Source organism: Lutjanus erythropterus, chromosome 10, assembly GCF_056507025.1.
Source record: "Lutjanus erythropterus isolate fLutEry1 chromosome 10, fLutEry1.hap2, whole genome shotgun sequence".
Lineage (NCBI taxonomy): Eukaryota > Metazoa > Chordata > Actinopteri > Lutjaniformes > Lutjanidae > Lutjanus > Lutjanus erythropterus.
Window position 1 is genome coordinate 16,664,675 of NC_139326.1, and position 20,131 is coordinate 16,684,805.

General features: G+C 40.0%; 1 protein-coding gene across 2 annotated transcripts; it reads right to left on the reverse strand.

The window, feature by feature from the left end:
• Positions 1-2,479: 2,479 nt before the first annotated feature.
• Positions 2,480-13,699, reverse strand: LOC146320222 (uncharacterized). Of its 2 annotated transcripts, none has more exons than XM_084728410.1 (18): positions 13,549-13,699; positions 12,749-12,900; positions 11,391-11,544; positions 10,913-11,105; positions 10,101-10,195; positions 9,736-9,922; positions 9,361-9,458; positions 9,125-9,278; positions 8,878-8,996; positions 7,639-7,806; positions 7,361-7,474; positions 7,029-7,081; positions 6,637-6,751; positions 4,511-5,837; positions 4,272-4,426; positions 3,554-3,623; positions 3,235-3,436; positions 2,480-2,997 (listed from the first exon to the last, which is right to left on the reverse strand). In XM_084728410.1, exons 1-18 carry the CDS (start codon positions 13,691-13,693, stop codon positions 2,509-2,511), a joined length of 3,990 nt encoding a protein of 1,329 aa, XP_084584536.1. In that variant the 5' UTR covers positions 13,694-13,699; the 3' UTR covers positions 2,480-2,508. The 2 variants fall into 2 exon arrangements, with proteins under 2 accessions (XP_084584536.1, XP_084584537.1); XM_084728411.1 differs by having other exon boundaries at positions 3,554-3,647.
• Between the last annotated feature and the right edge of the window lie 6,432 nt (positions 13,700-20,131).

Genomic DNA, 20,131 nt, shown 5'->3' on the forward strand with positions numbered 1-20,131 from the left:
TGACTTTGGATAAACCACATTTGAAATATCAAGTTGCTTTGTGAATGTGTGTGTGTTTCTCACAGTGACTTACTGACAGGATGCAGAGGGTGGTGTACCACTTAAGTGTGAGAAAAGTGCTGACACACAGACACACAGACACACAGACACACACACACACACGCACACACGCACACACGCACACACTGCAGTGGTTTTACAGCTGTCCCAAGAACTGTTACTTCTGTGTCCTCTGTGTAAATTTAGTGGTTACAACTTTAGATTTCTCAGTACTGGGCAGAGATAGCATACAAAACTGAAAGTGACTCACTGTCGCACTGTCAGGACGGCTTAATGGGACACTTGAATAGAACAGAGCCATCATTATTGTTATGAGTGTGCTTTTCCTGCTAACAATTTGAGTCAAAATGTCTGCTGTGAAAAGGCCTACTTCTCTCCAGAGAGACTCAAAACTATTGACTCTACACAAATTACACGGTAAATGGAATCAAAGTTAAAATGATGCAGCAATTGACATTTGAACTTGACAGGTAGGAAGAATTGAGACCTGACTGTCTTAATCTCTTGATGCTCAACAGTGATAGCTGTCATCATCCTCCATTGTCACAGAACAAGGCCAGAAAAATACACTTATAATTCTGTCTGGCATAAAAGCATCTCCTAAAACTCAACCATGAACTGTGCTGACTTTAAAAACAACAGAAATCTTGGACTTCACGTGACATCTCATCTTGCCTCACGGTTTGAAAACCTTTTCCCCAGACAGCTGCTTGTTAAATCTCACAGTTCCACAGAGGCAGCGAGTTACTCCACCACTGTGCTCAAGCTCTCGGGTCGAAATCCTGTTTGTCCCCCCCCAAGGGGTGCAGCAATTTAATTTTTTGACATAAAGCATAAGGTTCAAAAACATGTCGAGATATATGCACAAATATCACTGGGACTTTGGAAGTATTGTCTAAATGTTTATTGATAGAGCCCCTCTAACCCTCCTTTGGTTTCAGAAAAAAGATCTTAACAGTCAAGTAGCTTCGTATACCAGAATGAGCATGAGAATGTGTACAGTCACAAAAACAAAATGCAACATTTTGTGACAAAATAAAGTATCCTTGGCTGTTTCACGAAAGAATTCAATACTGTACAATACGTTTAAGTTTCACTGACTCGCACTAACCCAGAACCAATAACACAATATGAATCAGAATGAAACATTTGATTCCTAAAGAAGTAATAAATTCATTCATTAATACTGCACATGTAAATTTTCTCTTTCATGTCTCAGCAGGAAAAAAAAATTTAATTCATTAAGTCAAATAAAGTAGAAATAAGACTAGAAGTATTCAGAAGTAGCTTGTACTACAGTCAAACTGTAACATGACAGTAATTAATGTAACCACAGGGAGTATTACAGAAAGTGCTGTGCTAAAGCAATCAAACATACATTCACAAAAACACCGGATGCTAATGTTAGCCCCATAGTTCCATCCATCCAATGGAGCCTATCCCAGCTGACACTGGGCGAGAGGCGGGGCACACCCTGGACAAGTCGCCAGTTCATCACAGGTGGCCTGCTTTGTGCTAGCCTGGCTGTGTTCAAAGTTCAAAAAAGTTCTTTGCACCTCAGCATCTTGAGGCTCAGTAATTAAACGGGTAGTTTGGATTATCTGAAGTTGGGTTGTATAAGGTACTTATTGATAGTCAGTATATTACCTACAGTGGATGCCGGTCATCATGTCCCCAGTTTGGAGAAGCAGAGAGGAGCACCAGCACAGAAGCTGAGCAATGTACTGCTGTGGACAGGGTCAGCAACAAAATATATTTTAGCCACTTAAAAAAAGGTACAGGTAAAAATTAATATCATTTTAAGTGTACATTATATTTAGAATATTTTCTCTGTTTTCCTTTGCCATCAGACAGTCTTTTCTGATGGAAAAACATCATTATATGAGTCAAATATCATTGTTTGCATTATTGAGCAACTCCAGTGAATCCTAACTATCCTTTTAAAGCACTGAAGTTATGCAATAAGACAAATAAACCAACAGGTTAGGTCGGCTGTAAACCGGCAACTCCAGTGTGCTGTGAGGTAAAATGACTCTTTTCAGCTGTGGAGTTTCATTGGTTTGGAGAAAGTGATATTTGACTTGTATATCTGCGGTTTCCTGCTAGAAATGGCTGTCTTATAGCAAAGTAAAGTGGCCTACATATAGCTTACACTTTAATTAATATAATGTTTTTTTTAGGTGGACCTTATAGTGGCAGTGTAGGTAAAACACTGACTATCGATAAGTACCTCATACAACCCTGCATCAAATAATCTGAACTATCACTTTAACATATTGTATCTTTCTTATTTAATTTGTATAAAAGCAGAGATGTAAACACGACAAGTTATTTTACAATGAGTTTCATTTAAATATGCTTTCTAGCATATCTAGCAACTTAGGAGGTATATTTTTTCATCTTGACTTTGCAGTCAGAAATGGTTGCTTACATGACTTCAGTCTGTAGCTACTTACTCTGAAATCTGGAAGCTGATTGGTCATTCACCTGGGGGTTAACTAATGGGGGACTGAACAGAGGTGCAGCCACTGAAGTGGAATTAGAGACTGAATTGATGTGAGTGCTAGTGCCCACTGCCATTGAAGCAGTGGCTGTTGGGTAAAAATGGACATCAACTGCAACTGTAGTGAGGCCCAAGGAGACATGGTGAGACAGAAGCAGGGGAGGGTTTCCGTGTGAGATGCTGAGGCTGTGATGGATGGGCGCTGCACATGCCTCAGAACTTTGGAGGGTTAATGAGGAGCGCAGGCCCTCCTCGAGTCTGGATGGTGGAGAGGGGGAAGGTGAACGCGAGGGTAAGGATGACGGAGGAGGCAAGGCATCTTGGCATGGGCTGTGGTTGTCTCCTCTGTTACTGGTCCAGTCCTCAGCACACTGCAGCTGGATGCTAGGCTGGGACAAACTGCAGCCCTTCTCCTCTTCCAGAGAGGGATCAATCTGAAATAGTAAGAAACACACTCCTTAATGAAAACTTAATGAAAAACACACAATATTACATGTAAAAGTAGTGATGTTATGACATGTGATGATGTTTTAACATCACACAGTGCTACCTTGTTAGTTCTGTCATCCGTTTATGCCCAGACGACCAAAATTCCCCCTAAAGTCAGACTAAAAATATATCTGGACAAATTTTTCTCAGTGTCATGTTCATGTGTTTCTGTGCTATCAAACCTTTGTGTCAAGAATGGGCTCTGGATAAGTCTCCACGGTGACTGACTGGTTGTCCAGAGGAGGCTGCGTGTCCTCTTGAAGATCCTCAAATGTGGGCTCCATCTGCACAGTGACCAGGCTCGGTCCTGGAGGTCGGGCTCGGGTGGCTGATGTGTTGGGGCTCTGCTCAATCACAGCCACACAGTCATCATCTTCAAAAGCTCTGTGTAAGAAATACAGCACACTGGTTTACTGCATCTTTTGCAGAGTTAAAAAAGACCAGTTGCAAGGCCTTGTTTTAATCATTGTTTTGTTCTGGAGTTTATTATAGCGTATTTACCTGTTTTCATATGTTCGCCCTGCAGCTCGACGTTCAGCGTGTCGTATGGGGACACCAAGATTCCTCTGAGCTGTCAAGGACATGTAAATTGGCTCTGAAGGAAAAGTTTGACTTTTTGGTAAATATGCTTTATTCACTCTGTGATGGAGAAAACATTGTCACCACTTATTTATCGTTTATTAAATATGAAGCTACTATGAGCAGCTGGATAGCATAGCTTAGCACATAGACTGGAAACATGGGAGAAACAGGGAAAAACAAATTAAACAAAGAAGACTGTGTTAATTAGTGAGATTCAGAGGTACTAGGCAGATTTTGTTATCTTTGGACACAGCCAGGCTAACCGTTTTCCCTTGTTTCCAGTTTTTGTGCTAAGCTAAGCTAACTGGTTGCTGTCTTTAGTCTAATATTTAGAGGAGCAGTCCACCAGTCTTTAGCATTAGCCTTGTCACAGTAGCCAATAGAGCTAATGCAGTGCCACCCAGTCATGCAGCTGACAGCGGTCCATTAACCTGGCTGACTCCTGACTTCGAGCTCCCAGTCCAGGAGGAAGTGGAGTGGTATCAGTTTTCTTATTCAACACTCTACAGTTAAAGCGAACAAGCATATTTCAGAAGATGTCAAACTATTCAAGAATTGAAGTATGAGGATTTTTAAAGGTTTTACTTTGAATATGACATATGTGTGGTGACATATGACGTGGTTGGGGATCTCTGACCTGCTCGGCTTGTTGGTGCAGGCTCATTCTTCTGGACCACGGAATAGAAGGTAACAGTGATGAAGATGAAGGCCAAAGATACACCCACTCCCACCACGATGGGGATGTCATGTTTCTCCAGCACGGGCAGCCATGACGGAGACTGTTGCGTTACCCTGGGGTGTAGAACACAAAATAAAGTGAAATCTTACTCCATCTGCATAATACCCATCACTCCACCATCTTTTTATCTTACCTACCTTGGATCATTGCTGGTCATAGGTGACTGGGACGTGTTCCTCTTCAGCCACTCTGTAAGCTCTGTGTCATTGGCTGACTTGGCTGACTGAACTGGGTCACCTTGCTGGCTCGTGTTTAGCAGTACCTGATCGGACATGTTGACTTGATGGACAACAGGATTCTCAGGGTCCATTGTTGAAGGATGGATGGTTGAGATCGAAGGTTGGGTTTTAAGAGGGTTTTTGTGTTGGAGTGGAAAAGTTTCTGCAGGTGGTGGAGGAGCTTGTGAGTCAAGCAATGGATGTTGTGTCGGAGATGACTGAGGTTGGATTTTAGGGGGTGTAGATATGGTTGAAGTTGCTTTAGGCCTTGTGAGTGAAGGCTGACTGTGAATATCAGTTTGTTGTGGCTTTGTGACTGAAGGAGGTGGAGGTTGTGTGGAAGGCACATAATGCTGGATCGTCGCCGGCTCAAGATGGAACTTTGGAAAAAAACTTTGAGTGAATGATTGTTGAGTATCAGATTTAGATACTTGTGAAAGGGATGAAGGCTGCCCATGTGTTTTCTGATGTAGAGGTTGACCTGGGTCCTCAAGTGTCATTTGAGAAATCTGGGTCGAAGATGGCTCATGGTAAGATTGGTATAACTGACTTCTTGTAACCAGCTGGTGAGGTTGAGTTTGGTGCGATTCAGCTTGTGAAGCTGAAGACTTGGTGACCAAACCAGAGTGGCCCGTCTCAGTTTCGGTTACAGGACTCTGTGTTGAAGTCAGCAAATAAGAATCCAGTTTGAGAGAGCCAATCCTTCTACCCACTGGAGGATCTGATGGTGGTTGTGACACAGAGGTCTCAGTGAAGGACTCTGTGATTTCACGGGTTACAGACTCAGCAAGGATGTAAGGGCCCTGAGAATCAGACTCTATCAACAATTCATCACTGACTTGATGCTGAAATTGCGTACGTGGTGATATTAATGTCCAACTGGTTTGACTTTCAGGGAGTAGATACTGAACTGTGGTACCCAAAAGTTTATTGGTGACTGGTGCTGATGTCTGCCTCTGTGTAATTGGTGGTCCTGTATTTGAAATTAAAAGAGGATCACTAGTCACTGGCCACTGGGTGTGGAGATCAGTTGAGCGGAAGTCCGGATGTGGAGGAGGTGGTAACATAGGAGGCTGCATCTGGGTGACTAATGGCTGGGTTGGATTGGTTGTTGGCTGATTCAGATGGTGCTCTATAAGACCGCCAAATGACCCTGGTGGCAACTTAAGCTCAGCCCCAGCTCCCTTTGAAAATGCAGAAAATGTTGTATCTCTGTTTGTCGTAGCATCACAGTGTGATAAGGTACCTGGAAATAGTAACAAAAACAAAGAAAAAACAAAGTTAATGCCTTGGTTTTTCATATTCCAAATAGGGGTGGGTTTTGAGGACTGGTACTAAATTGGTACTGGTTCCTGAATCGTCAGTACCGAAGTATTGATAAGGACAAAGGATACTGCTAATGGTATTTATATAACGTTAATTCACTCTAAAGCCCCCATTCTGACGCAATCAGGCGTTGCAGCAACCAGCCACAGGGCTTTGCAGCAGTGTGGGGTTGTTAAGTTGTGCTTAGAACATCACTGCTGTGAAACAATTACAAAATACTGTTTTATTTCTCTGATTCAGCGGACTTTCTCCCTATTCCGTATGTACCCTGCATGCAGCATGGTCTCTCTGCCCCTCTGTCTCCCCCTCAAACACACCGACACAACTTAAGATTCAAACATGTTTTAGGTCCAGACTATATTAAAGCGATAGTTGACCCATTTTTAAAAAGCTAATTAAGAGCTAAATCATGGTGAGACAATAGTCAGTGGGTTTTACCTTTACCTTTATTTTGAAAGTGACAACTGAAGATACAGCAGTAAAAGGGGTAGAAAGAGAGGGGGGATGACATGCAGCAAAGGGGCCACAGACGGTAGTCAAACTGGCGCATGCTGCAGAGGACCTTTAGCCTCAATACATGGGGTACACACTCTAGCTATAGGGGAGCCCCTATATTTTTAGCGATGTTGTAACAAGATCTGGGCAATTACTTTGATGAGTACAAAGTTATCACAACCCACAGAACTGATGGGTGGAGCGATGAAAATCACAGTACATACATGTGCCCTCGTTTTGCTGTGCCTGTAGATTTGGATGATGTGTTGTCTTCAGGTGTTGCTCAGCTACAGAGTCACTGGATTGGGAAAGTGGCTGTTCTTTGATAGTGGTAGTGCTCTGGAAAATATGGAAACAAAGACAGTTACTTTCAGGACAGGCATAATGTTTGATACAATCAGAGGCCACAAAACATAAGCATGTAATAGGCCACAAATATCAGAGCAGTGGAAAGACACTGCATATGAAGTTGCAAAGGCACACAAAGTCAAGAATAATTCACAGCTTCTGGACAAGAGACCACACATGAAAATCAAATAGTCTGCACACTGATTTGAAAGCCAAACAGTGCCACCACATGAGCCACAGCAGAGGTTTTCACAACATCATTACTCACAGCAGACACAACCAGTCTTGTCTGCTTGCCTCTATCAGCTGGATGATGTTCAACTTTGGACAGAGGACAGCATGAAAGACAATCAGCAAGAAAAAGAAACTTGTATGTTGGGTCAAGGAAGCATCTAGTCATATAAGTATATAAGTATACATGCATGTGAGAGTGATTGTAGTTCTCTGTGGATCATTAATAAGAGCACCACAAGGCCTCACAAGTGGCTATTTGCTACTTAATCCTCAAAGCAGATGTGCAGGTGTGCATATATGTTTAATGACATGAAGTATTTTTCACTCTACCATAGAAGAGGAAATGATGAGTAGATGTGGACATACCTGTGACAGTCAGGATGGTACGTCTCTGATGTCGTCCTGCTCGGTTCTCAGCAGTACAGTAATATTCCCCTGCATCATAATACTGCATGCTGGAAATATGCAGAGCTCCGTCTTCTACAAAGGCCATGAATAAATCATAAATCACAGTGAGCTCAAACATATTCAGAAAAAAGTTTCCATGTGTGTTTCCACCTCTTCCAACGCTACTATTCATGTTTGCTGCTGAAAACAACATCCAGTAAGAACCTGAAATGGATCCAATCACACTTTGGACTCACCATCAATGTGTCTGTCTTCGGTGGGGATAATGGGAGACTGTGTCTCTGCTCTGCTCCTGGACCAGGTATATGTGATGGGCAGAATCCCTACAGCCTTGCAGGGCAGGACCACCGAAGTCCCGATCCTGCAGCTCACCTGACCTACGAAGGTCACTATGATGGGGCTCACTGGGAGGAGGAAAGAGGAATGCTCACTCACATTCTTATTATTTTAGGGGAAAAAAAGGCACCCTTGTGTGTCACCTTATGTGCCACAAGATGCAGAAAATTAATTTGGCATGATTTTACCATCATCGCAGTATTCTACCAATATCTACCACTTTGAATATAATACACTGTGCATTTTGTGCAAATAAATACAATTTTGTGCCACCTGACCATTGTTTTGTGCACAAGATGCACCACTGTACAATGTCACGTTTAAGAGGTTTGTGGGGTCTAATATATAACGTGGATACATGTATTTTATTGGACTTATTTTGCTCCCAAAAAGACTACTGAACAGATGTTGACAGAATGTCTAACATCAAATCAAAATAAACCAACAACACTGCTTTATATTTATATTAACTTGTATAATGATGAGCATAATTGCAGTCTGTCTTCAAGTCTCTCAGTAAATACTTGAAGTACATAGAATATTCAGTATTAAAGGGACAAGCTAGGAATAGTGAACAGTGTTTTTCTGCCCACAACATCATGTGGTCTGCAATGCTATTCACACTACATATTAAAACTTGAAGTAAACCGAAAAAAAACTTATTCTGGGGCTTCTGTTTTTACCCACACACCATCCCAGTTCTCAGCAATACTACCAACAGTTCCAAACTACTTCTTAGTACTAGTTTTGACAGGTTAGTAAGCTAACTGGAACGTTAACGCTAACATGTTGCACATGGTAGTGTATCGTTCTTTATTTTGAAATGCATTTTACTCCAGATAAATAATCTCCATTTTTATTAACTGTAGCTGTAATCTGATTTTGTCTTTTTTTCTGTAACTGTAAATGATTACAGTTAAAATGAAATTGACCTTTAAAAGGGGATATTCTACACATGAGAGCTGTCAGGGAGAGAGAGAGTTGTCATGGTTTATCAACAAGTTGAATCTTCCCTCAGGGTTGTTTGACACTTCATGACCTTTTCATTAGAAAACAAAATGTTTCCTCTACTAGATTCAACTGGTGATTTGAGAAGTAGCTGATACAATACATCACATTTAAGTTAGTGTCAAAATTACCAGCAACTCTCAGTATTGTGGTGTTGTGGCTTTGGCCCAGCATGTTGGAGGCCTCACACACATACATTCCTTCATCATAGCTCCTGGCTGATTGGATGTAGAGAGTGGCATTTCTCAGTCTGTGTGAGAAAGATGCAAACGGTGATATAGTATAAGGTGGCTGTTGAAGTACTTCTTGTTATTTTTAAGGCAGAAAACATTATTAACTGTCTTTCTTTTTCAATAAACTCACAACATCTTAACTCACCCCAGAGCAATCTTGCCCCCAGTCTCCTTGGAGTGGCCTCTCTTCACCCAGCTGATGGAGGGTAGAGGATAACCGGACACCTGACACTCCAGCACCACCCGAGCACCCACAGGCACCGTCAACACCTTGGGCCACAGTTTCACTGATGGAGGGGCTGCCGGGAAGAGGCAAGAATTTTTATACACATGGATGAAGCAACAGTACAGTATGGCAGCTGGTTTGTTGTAATGTCATACCCAGCACAGTTAGGGCTGCTCTTCTAGAGGTGAGAAATCTTTTAAGGTGGATGTTGGACGCCCTGCAGAAATAGCTCCCACTGTCGTACTCCTGGACACTGCAGACAATAGCATCAAGACACACAAGCTTGTACAAACTTTGAAAGCATGATGATCAAAGACTTGCTCACTGATTTCACAAATTAGGAATGTTGCAATTTGTGGTAGGTTTGTTGTATTTAGCTTTATGTGAAATCACTCAGTGACCTAATGTCTCATCGACTGACCCTTCTTCAACCTCAGACTACTTGCTCCTTGTCTGTCTCCGGTACTTAAATATGCTAAGCTACATGTATTTTCACACACTCTTTAAATAGCCACTACATGCGCACACACCTGTGGAAGAAGAGGTCTCCACTGGACAGCACAGTTACATGAGCTGTAGGAGTGAGAAGTTGGTTGTTTTTGAACCAGGAAACCTGAGCTGCTGGTCTGCTGTATGGAGGCCTGCAGGTGACTGTGACATTCTCTCCTCTCTTCACCGTCAGATTTGTGGGCTGCTGGACAAAACTCCAGTCCATCTCTGGAAACACAACATGCACGTCACTAAATTGTATGTGTGTTGTTCCTGTGTGTACTTTTTTCAAGAATCATGTTGCATGAGTAACAGTTTTATATTTCTTGAGTCATTTTGACAGTAGAAGTCACCAAATGCGTTACATTTATTTAAGTTACTGTAATTTAGTTTGTGCATACAGTACCAGCTGGAAGAAGGAAAGCTGGCTGGGACTTGATTGACTCTTTCTCATTGGATGCTTCACAGTGATACGAGCCCTCATCCACCTTAGTCACATTCCTGATAAAAAAAAACAGAAAAAAAGACTTAAAATTTTGTCTGACAGGTGTATAATGCACTTTTAGAGCATCAAAGCTTCAGACTGTGTGGATCACAACTTGTTACAGACATATCACTCTGCAAAATAACCTTCATTGTCACGGATATCATGTAACCGTGTGTGCATGCATGAAAATGATTTGACTTTTATGCCCTTATATTTGTATTTGTAATTTGTAAGTGCAATATCTCAATTAACACTTCACTTGCACTCAAAGATGAACTGATTAAACTTGTTTCTCACTTCAAATTATACACTGTAATCACACATGTACAGTGAGAAAATACACTGCACAACTTTTATTAATTGCTTCAAAGTTTCAGGTCCATATAAACTCAAGGCAGTAATTATATTTTTTCACTGCTATGTTTTATATGACCAGCTGATTTCTCACTCTTCTCAGCTTGGGGCCACAAGTGATCAACAACTGTTTCAATTTGTAGTCCTGTTTCAGCTCAGGACAATGTTGTGTTAATGCTGGCAGAAATTAGTAAATTTCTGCTTGTTACATCTGGCAGTTGTGATGACTTTGCAGTAGGTGCTTCACCATCTTTGCCTGATGAGGGACCTGCAGTCAACTGAGTGCACTCTTCTAGTTTTTACAGTGCACGGGTCTTGTTTCATCATTACAATCTGGCACAAACGACAATAAAGAATGAATATTCCTCTTGTTGGACCTGAATGTGAGCAGCTGTCCATTGTTCTGGAGGCTGAACGAGGCCGAGCAGTTTGTCAGGAGGCAGCCGTCTTTGAACCAGTGCACCATGGGAACAGGGAAGCCACGAACAGCGCAGCGCATGGAGACCTCTGTTCCCATGGCAACAGTGATGTTGTCAGGGCCCTGGATGATCTGCAGTCTTCTCGGGATGCCTGCAAGGTAGAGTGCCGACACATTAAGCTATGAACCCCACTACAAAAAAATGTATGTAAATAAGTAATTTAATGTAGCCCTGAATAAAGTAGAATAAAAATATTTCCATAGGGAATTAACCATTTATCTTGTTTGGAAATATTTCTTAAGAGATATTTTCAATTAATACAACATTTTTTGTGATATTAGTGATCTTCCTGATGCTGACCTGCATCTGCTGAGACATTAAGTAGCAATTTGCAGGTATGAATTGACAAGCGTGAGAATAGACGACATAAACTCACCCTGCACAGTCAGTTTAGCTGGCTTACTCCTCTTGCTGATGTTCAGTAAAGGGTTGTGTGTGACACAAACGTACATCCCATCATCCTCTAATGTTACATTGAAAAGATGCAGAGTGCCTGAGGTCTTCTTGTGGTTACCACCACCATACTCACCCTAAACACAAAAACACAGCTTGAAGCATGCAGTGTAATATATCTGGGACAAAGGGTACAATGATATTACATTTTCATCTTGCCTTGACTAAAAAAACAATAATCAGACAGACAGAGTTTGACTCATGGAAGAATGCTCTGTTTCACCTATTTGTATTCTCACTGAACATTTCAATCAGTGCCTTGTTGTTCAACCTCTACAGGCGCAGGAGAATTCATCATTTTTATTCCAAGGCACTGCTTTACCAAGGCTATTCCCAGGACAGCTACGAAAAACATGTGTCTCTTCGTGGGGATTATATAGTGTTGGGGGAACCATGGCTCCATCAAGTATACCGGTCTAACTCCAAAATGCAGTACTGCATAGTTTTCAGACTTTTCACATGTTTTCAGCAACCATGAAGAAGAAGAAAAACTCCCTTTTCCCTTTACACAGACTTTAAAAACAGCTAAGGGTAGCAGTGTATTCAAAGAAGAAACATTATTATGTCATACAACATTTCAACATTAGAACGGGATGATACATTTATCATGCAAAAACATCTTCATATAAATATCAGTCAGAGTCACAAAAAAGTGAGTGTCTAGCATACAACTTCATCAAACATATAATGGTGAGGAAAACCAGGTAGATACTATTTTAAGGAAAATACTAAAACAGCCCTGGCTCAGACTAGGTTCAGATAAAGGAAACCTCAAAGAATAAACATAATATCCCATAAGTAAATGGAGAAAAAATGTTTCTACACAACTTAGAGTGGAGAAAAACAGTTTTACATCGAGGAAAACAATCACATCACAGAAAAAAACTCAAGTAAATAAGGCTAAAGGTATCTGTGTACTGCAGACTTTATAAAGTCAAAAGATGACTTTAATAACAAAATCAATATTTAGGCCAGGATTATATGAAAAAAACTCCCTTTTTAAACAACACCCTATCAAAATTTCCCCTTCTGTTCGTCATGTCCAAATGTTGGTAAATTATTAAAACATTTTTCATGAATGTGACTATCTTCTCGCACAGACAGAAGTGCTGCGAAGACCACTGAGCTCGTCCATTTAGTCTGTGCTTTCCACCAGTTGTGTAAAGGATCCTGCTGCATTAAAGCATTATTAATTCATAGGTGTTAATCATCTTGTGTGGTGTTCAATATCCTTCGAATGAGCTGTTTAATATAACACTCTAAAGGTGTATTAGTGCTCACCTGAATCTGTCTGCCTCTTGTGACCATTGTGCCATCTTTGAGCCAGGTGATGCTTGCAGGAGGTGAACTTTCACCAGACACACATTGGAAGAAAACTCCCTCTCCCTCTCTGACTGTCTGGTCCTGCGGGCTGAAGAAAACATCGTCCAAACCTGTAGTACACAGGATCAAAAATAAATGGACATTAGAGGCAGGTACTGTATTTAAGTACTTCTAAGACATCTTCTCACTGATGGTCTCTTTTGCTTATGTAGATCATATAGACGCATCAGTAATAAATTGATTGTAAAAATTGTTTTTTAACCAGTCAATTCTTATAGTCAAGTAGAACTTTGATTGCAGGACTTTATTTGTCACAGAGTATTTCTACTCTGTGGTATTGTTAGTCTTGGGAAAAAAAGTTAAGTTGCATAAAAAAGCTAAGTTTTAACTAAGATTATGCTAATCAATTTCACATGAGGTACTCCAAAAGTAACAGAAATAAATCAAGTTACACTACTTTAGTATTGTGATAATTGAATTAGGTTACTGACTACATTTTTTAACAGGAAATCAGTCGTTGTATTGGAGCACATTTTTAAGGTAACCCTCCCAACCGTGGGTATTGTAACTCTGGTGATGGTTAGTATTCTGTGTTTAATGCTGTCGCCTCACATGAATAAGGTTCTGGGTTTGAACTCACCAGGGAGTCGGGCTCTTTCTGTGTCTATGGCTTGTTGTAACTGCGTTCTCAACTGCCTTGAATCACTCATGATGATTAGGGAGTGGTTAACTTAACAATAAGAGGTACATTGACTCACCCAGTTGGGATGAAACCGCCAAGCTGGACAGGATGAGTAAGCAGAAATGGGAAGTCATCTGTAGGAGTGTCCAGATGGAGACACAGACATGCATACTACTGTAGAGCTCCCTGTGAGGCATGAGGAGACCACCATACAGCTTCATCCATGGTGTATGCTGGCAATGTGTACACACATAAAAGACAGGAACTGAAAATGCGGTCAATGCCAATAAATAAGCCACAGCTAGCATTACCAAACTTAACTAGCTAACATTAGCTTAGAACATTAGATAGTGTACTCAGACTGGAGGCCAAAGTTAACTAAACTTTTCTCCAGTTTTAAAACAGATCCATTTATATTGTTGAATTATTGTTCTGTAGCCTATTATTCTTACTGTATTGTTTGGGTCAATATAGTATTGATGCATACTGGGATAGCTTTATCCAGTACCAGGTGGTCGCTTTGACCCTGAGTTCGTGTTATTTTCTTATGTCAGTTTTTACCCAAATAGGTTTTTGTCATTTTGAGCCAGTTATGTTCAGTGGCAGACACAACAAGCTCGGGATCAGTAGTAATCAGTAACAAACTGTGACATGCAAATTTAAAAATACCTAGAGAAGATTACAGCAACTGTAAAATAAAAAATAAATCTTATACTATAATAACCTCTTGTCTTGGCTGGTTTAGGGTATTTCAAATGACATTAAGTGTACAGGATGAGGGGGAAACATGAAAATGTTCCAGAGACGTCCTCAGTGATTTGATATAGCTTCATCTTTCATTTGTCTCACTCCCTGCATCATCAATCATCATCATCCAATACAACAGCTGTAATTTCAACATTTGCATAGATTCACATTTGATCAGTTTCTATCAGATGTATACAGCAGATGAATTTAACATCTCTGTCTCTCTCATTCTGCTTCTCTTGCACTTAATGACCCAGCCACCCCACCTCACCCCTCCCTTTTCCCTTATGCTTCTGTCCTATTTTGGTTGTGAGTCTGTGGCACCGCTGTAGCGAGCTCAGCTTTGTCCTCTTTAGTCCCTTGAATAGGCCCAGCCACTTTATAGAGCTCGCACTGTGGCCCTCCACTCAATGAAAGTGACATGAAAAGCAGCTGCGGAGCTTTGTACTATGAAGATCAGTTATTGGTCCTCTGCAAGGAAAGCTGCCCGTCTGATCACATAGGCTTTCATGATCCTCAATATGGCCATGTAAGGGCTGGTCCTTTATTGTCTGAACGTGACACAGATTTTGCTCATGCAATGTTGAATTTGCACGCCTAAGTATTGAAGGGAAACATGCCAAAGACATAGTTTTGATCTCCAGGGGGTCATTCATGATTAAAGGGTTAAAACTGAATGTGTAATGATGAAGGTTAAAGGGTTTGGTGTGCTTTGCAAGAACGTGAGTGTTGCACAGACAGAAACATGACATGTTTTGTATCAGATTTATCAGTTTGGCATGTTTTAGGCAGAACTGTGTTTTGTTTTGTTTTTTAACCAAATGTAGCACTAAAAATATCAGTAAAATAGAGCCAATGCTGCAGTCTTTCTAGACAGTATCATCTCCCTCTAAATGACATTATAAATGTATTATATAGTTAGCAGTTGTTCCTCCAAATAGCACCATGTTAACAATATTGCAGTTTGTACACTCAGCAAAAATATAAACACAGCATTTTTGTTTGTGATTCCATTTTTCATAAGTTAAAGTAAAAAATCTAAGACCTCGTCTGTGCAATAAGGCTTTTATTTTTCTCAAATTTTGTTCACAGATTTGTAAACTCCATGTCAGTGAGCACTTCTCCAAAGTCAGGGGCATAATCCATCCACCTGACAGGTGTGGCACACAGAGATGCTGGTTAAACAGCATGATTATTGCACGGGTGTGTCTTGGACTGGTCACAATGAAAGGCCACTCTTAAATGTGCAGTTTCATCTTGAAAAAAGTTATTCATTCACCGCAGAACTATGGCTATTTCACATAGGGCTACAGGCGTATGCTCTACCAGCTCAGCTACAGGGGCGACCTTAGTTTTTATTTCAACTCATGGGAGCAAAACGGGAGCAAAAACAAAAGTGCTGTGCTTTTTTGTTGAGGCAAGATATAACATTTTATTTTATAATTGTCACCTGTACTCATACATACATATACTTGAAGATGTGTAAGTTATGGTGGAAATAATGAAAACTTAACTCCTACCAGTGATGTTTGACTCAACGATAAATAAATGAACAACTTGATTTCAGACATTTAGTAATCACTGTTGAACTAAATGCATCAGTGAATTGCTTGATTGGTTCAGCAGGGCTTGTGGCTGGTTATACTCACATAATGCTAAGAGCCTGTGGGTGTGTATTTGTTTGACTCGTGAGGCTCCCAACCGATCATTTACACTGTTTAGCATGTCATTATGAGGTTTTTAGCCCACACACTGACTTGTATGGTCTTTCTCTCTGTACAGACTATCAAAGGCATGTTATTCATTATTTTGTATTTGCTTAATCTCTAAAATAAAACAGTGGAGATGCTAAATGTGTATCACTGCTGAATGAAACCAGCCTTGAAATGAAATCCAGCCTCTTGCATTACACTGTGTGGTACATGTGACAAAACCTGACGCTTATGTTGTCACAGTTCTCCTCCCTTCTCTTCATGCAAAAAATCATATAGTAATTTAGTAGAATCAACTAATATTTCCTCAGTAATGTAAATATACAAGTTTTACTATTAATATTTATTCACATTAGTTAATTAAGCTTTCTTGTATTTATTTTCAGAATATTTCAGAACTTAAATTGAAGTCTTTTTACTTGAAATGATGAGTTGAATGAATCTACAGCATAGAGTTCAATCAGCTCATTAAATTAAGTTTCTAAAGCAACAAGATCAGCATATTAACAGACTTCCCAGCATGCACTGTTTGAGAGCCTGAGACTTCCTTTTTATAGTTTGAAGAAAACATATATGATGGAAACTTACTGTGTCTCCAATACACTTTAAAAGAAGTTGCGATTGTTTATTTTTGTATAGCTGTAAGCTCTTTCTGTGAAATGAAGAACTGACTTTTCACACTGAGAAAATGTAAAGGGAAATCAGATTTGTTTCTAATGTCAGTCAGTGTGACTGAAGAGTTGTTGGTTCAATATAATATCTTAAAAAATATCTCAACTTGCCTTTTCAAATTCAATCAACTTCAAATTATACAGGAGTCTAGACATTTTTTTTTTAAGTAAAAGAGTAATTAAATAAAAAATAATTGTTACAGGTGCCCATGTGGCTGCTTCTAGAGAAGACTATCATGAACCAATGCTCCAGGATCACTAAAGATAATTGTAATCTGGAGTTGTCATAACCTGAACCATGTCCCCAGCACCTGCATTGATTGTTGGACAGCATTTTGGCCTGATTAGACTGCTGTTCAACTGATGAGGAGTGAATCTTCATTTACTTTTTCTTTTTCAGTGTGTTGGGCAGGTGACATATAAACAGTTCAATTAATGTTTTTCTTTTCATTTTGTCTTTTTTCTAGGAGAATCAGAGATCAAAGTATGTTTCATTTCACTGTTTTATTTAAAATGGAGCATTACTGAATCTCCTCTCCAAAAGACAGCTATTTGGCAGTGGTGGAAAGTACATTTACTGTAGTACTTATGTGTAATTTTGAGTAGTTAATTGACTATTTACATTTTATGTTATTTTATACTTCTACCACACCACATGTCAAAGTACAAATAATAAAAAACTGTTTGTCAGACCTGTAAAACTAAACATTTTCACAGCTATTTTCACAAAATGTTGTTGATGTGATACATTTTATTCCGGTACCACTGAAAGATGATTTAGAGTAAAGATACTCACTGTGAACACGTCCAAGGATTGTGCCTGCGTTCTGTGTTCTCCTCTGGGGTCTGCGCAGAACTTCTGTTCTCCTGATGCATCCGCCAAGCGTCCAGCTGGGAGAGAACAACAAGCAAGAGTAGCATGCATGTGTTCGACACCTTCCATCCCCCTCCACACTCACCCAAACCCACCCACACGCACACACACACACTCGCCCACACACACACACACACACACTGTGCATTCTCATTCAAAGCCAACAGCTGTAATGAAGCACAAAACCCTTAATTGTGTAGCCATTATTTAGACAGTAAACAGATGCAAAAATGACAACGCACTACACTCTCTTCACAAAACAATGAATTAAAATGTGAGGCCAAGTGTCTACTGATTGTAGTGAGTAAAGAATTATGATATTAGCAAATGTGCAGATTTTAGATTTTAAATTATTTGTTTGCTCATGAAGTGTTTGTAGCACTATACAGTATATTTATACAGCAGTAATACTTCAGTGTGTCCTCACCAATAGGACTTTGTTTGGGGTAAAATACTGACATGTGTCTGTATATAACGATGTGTCTGTATGCATCTTTACTATTTTATCCTTTTTGATAATGGTATTACTGTAAGTTCAGTGCATCACAGTAAAGGCCTCTAGGCAATGTGTCTACCTTGTAGAACAATACTTGAATCCCTTGATATTCATGTTATATGCCCTTCTAGCGCATTGCTTAGATAACACTTTCTTTTTTTTTTTTCATTTGAGATGATGAGCAAATAGCTGCTTTTCACCCTTCACCCTTTTGATTGTGAGCCAAACCACTTCCTGCGCATTGCCGGTGGAGTAGTGTGTTAGCTAACATGCAATGATGTTAGTCAATGAAGAGCTGCCAGGCCAGCACACAGTGAGCTACACCTTAGCAGACATGTCAATTTAATGTCTAAGCATCTGTTAAATGTAGGTTAATGGGGGATAATAAGGACTGCTGTGCTAACATTCAATCAGTCTATGTAGAGCATTCAAGGACAAGCATGTAGGCTCTATAGCATCACTGGAAAAGATGTTCAAACAAAGAACAGAATATTTCAGCCTTTCAGTTTAAATTGTGTAGATTATCATGTTATAGTTTATGATAGTTTACCATGTCATATTATAGACACTTTGCCATTCATTCATGATTCTGTCAATCCTCTGACTTTTCATGTAGCACCTCTGTGATCTTCACCTCAACTAGCAACCACTGGATGGATTTCCATGGAATTTGCTTCAGACATTCATGCCCTGGATGAATTGTAATCAGTGGTGATCCCTCTTTTCATAATTTTTGTATGCCTCCACCAAAAGCCAAGGGGATTTTTCAGTCAAATATTGTCATATTGCCAGTTTCTTGCATGGCTGGAAAAGGGACCTTTTTGTATATTAAAAGTGGAGACGAGTATATGTAAAACAAAACCGTGCATGCAGTGGCCTCTGATTCACGTTCTCACATGATGCATGGCTGCAGCTAAAAGACTCTAGTCTTGCCACATGTCTGCAGGGGCCAGATGAAGTCCTTGCAAATGTAAATTGACCATCCATTCAGCATAATCAAATGGAAATTAAAGAACAAATGCACCGATTTATAATCTATGCAGGAAGGGTCATTTTAATTAAGCAGACAAAGACTGATTTAGCAGGCGAAATGTAACATTGTTGGATTCAGGACAACATCAAACACATAAACCCACCAAAGGAGGCGAAGCATCCCAGTTCTGCTCATCCTCATCCTCTCCTGTCTCTCATCGCATGAGAGCATTAATGTAGATATTAAAAGAGGTGTCGCTGTGGTAAAGAGCGACTGACTTTTCTCTATGCTCAGATAAGGTGCTGACACTGAGATGTTTTGATTATCATGTGCATTTTTTTTTTCAGGCCATAAAGACGGAGAACTCCATCCTCTGCCCTGTCAGGCACACTTCTCCTCAGCTTTATATGTGACAAATAAACCTTTGAATCCTGGAATAACAGTACATAGATTACTCTTATACTAGAGACTTAAGACAATGGACAAGAGGGACCTGTGTTACAAATTTTAAAAAAGGCGATCTTAGTAACTTCTTCAATCTGCTGATCAAAACTGAATGTATAGGATCAAACGTAACTTCAAGAAAGAAGAGACTGCATGACATCCAGTTTTTCACCGCAGACAAGCAGGCCTCTACTTTTGTTATTAGAGAATGATTGTTTGTCTTTACAGGCACATACATCTGTGTACAGGTAGATAGATGCCAGAATGCAACTAACGTAGACACTTTTTTATAAAAGCTACTTAAGAGTGTGTCAAATTACCTTAAATGAGGCCAACACAGGGGTTTTTTTTCTGTTTATTACTTTTTTGCATTTGTTATAAGAAAGGTGATCTCTACCATCAGACTAGTTGTCAGTGGTCATGTACTTGATGGCCTGGAAGGAAAAAAGGAACTAATTAATTCAACAGAAGGTTTCTGTCTTTTTCAAACAGTGTCTCACTGTGCATCATTTTACTCTCATTGTGTTTTATTGTTTGAGTCATATTTTTTTTTATATTTATTCAAGTGCGGTTTGTTCAAGATTAAATATGATTCTGACTGTCAAGGGGGATGTGGAGGGGATGTAACCCTGACTCACTGAAGGATCAAGACAAGGATGAGTATGTTTGGCTTTTAGTGCAGTCACAGATCTCAAGACACCTTTGTCAAGTGGACAATGTCATTGCTGTACATCGTTTTCAA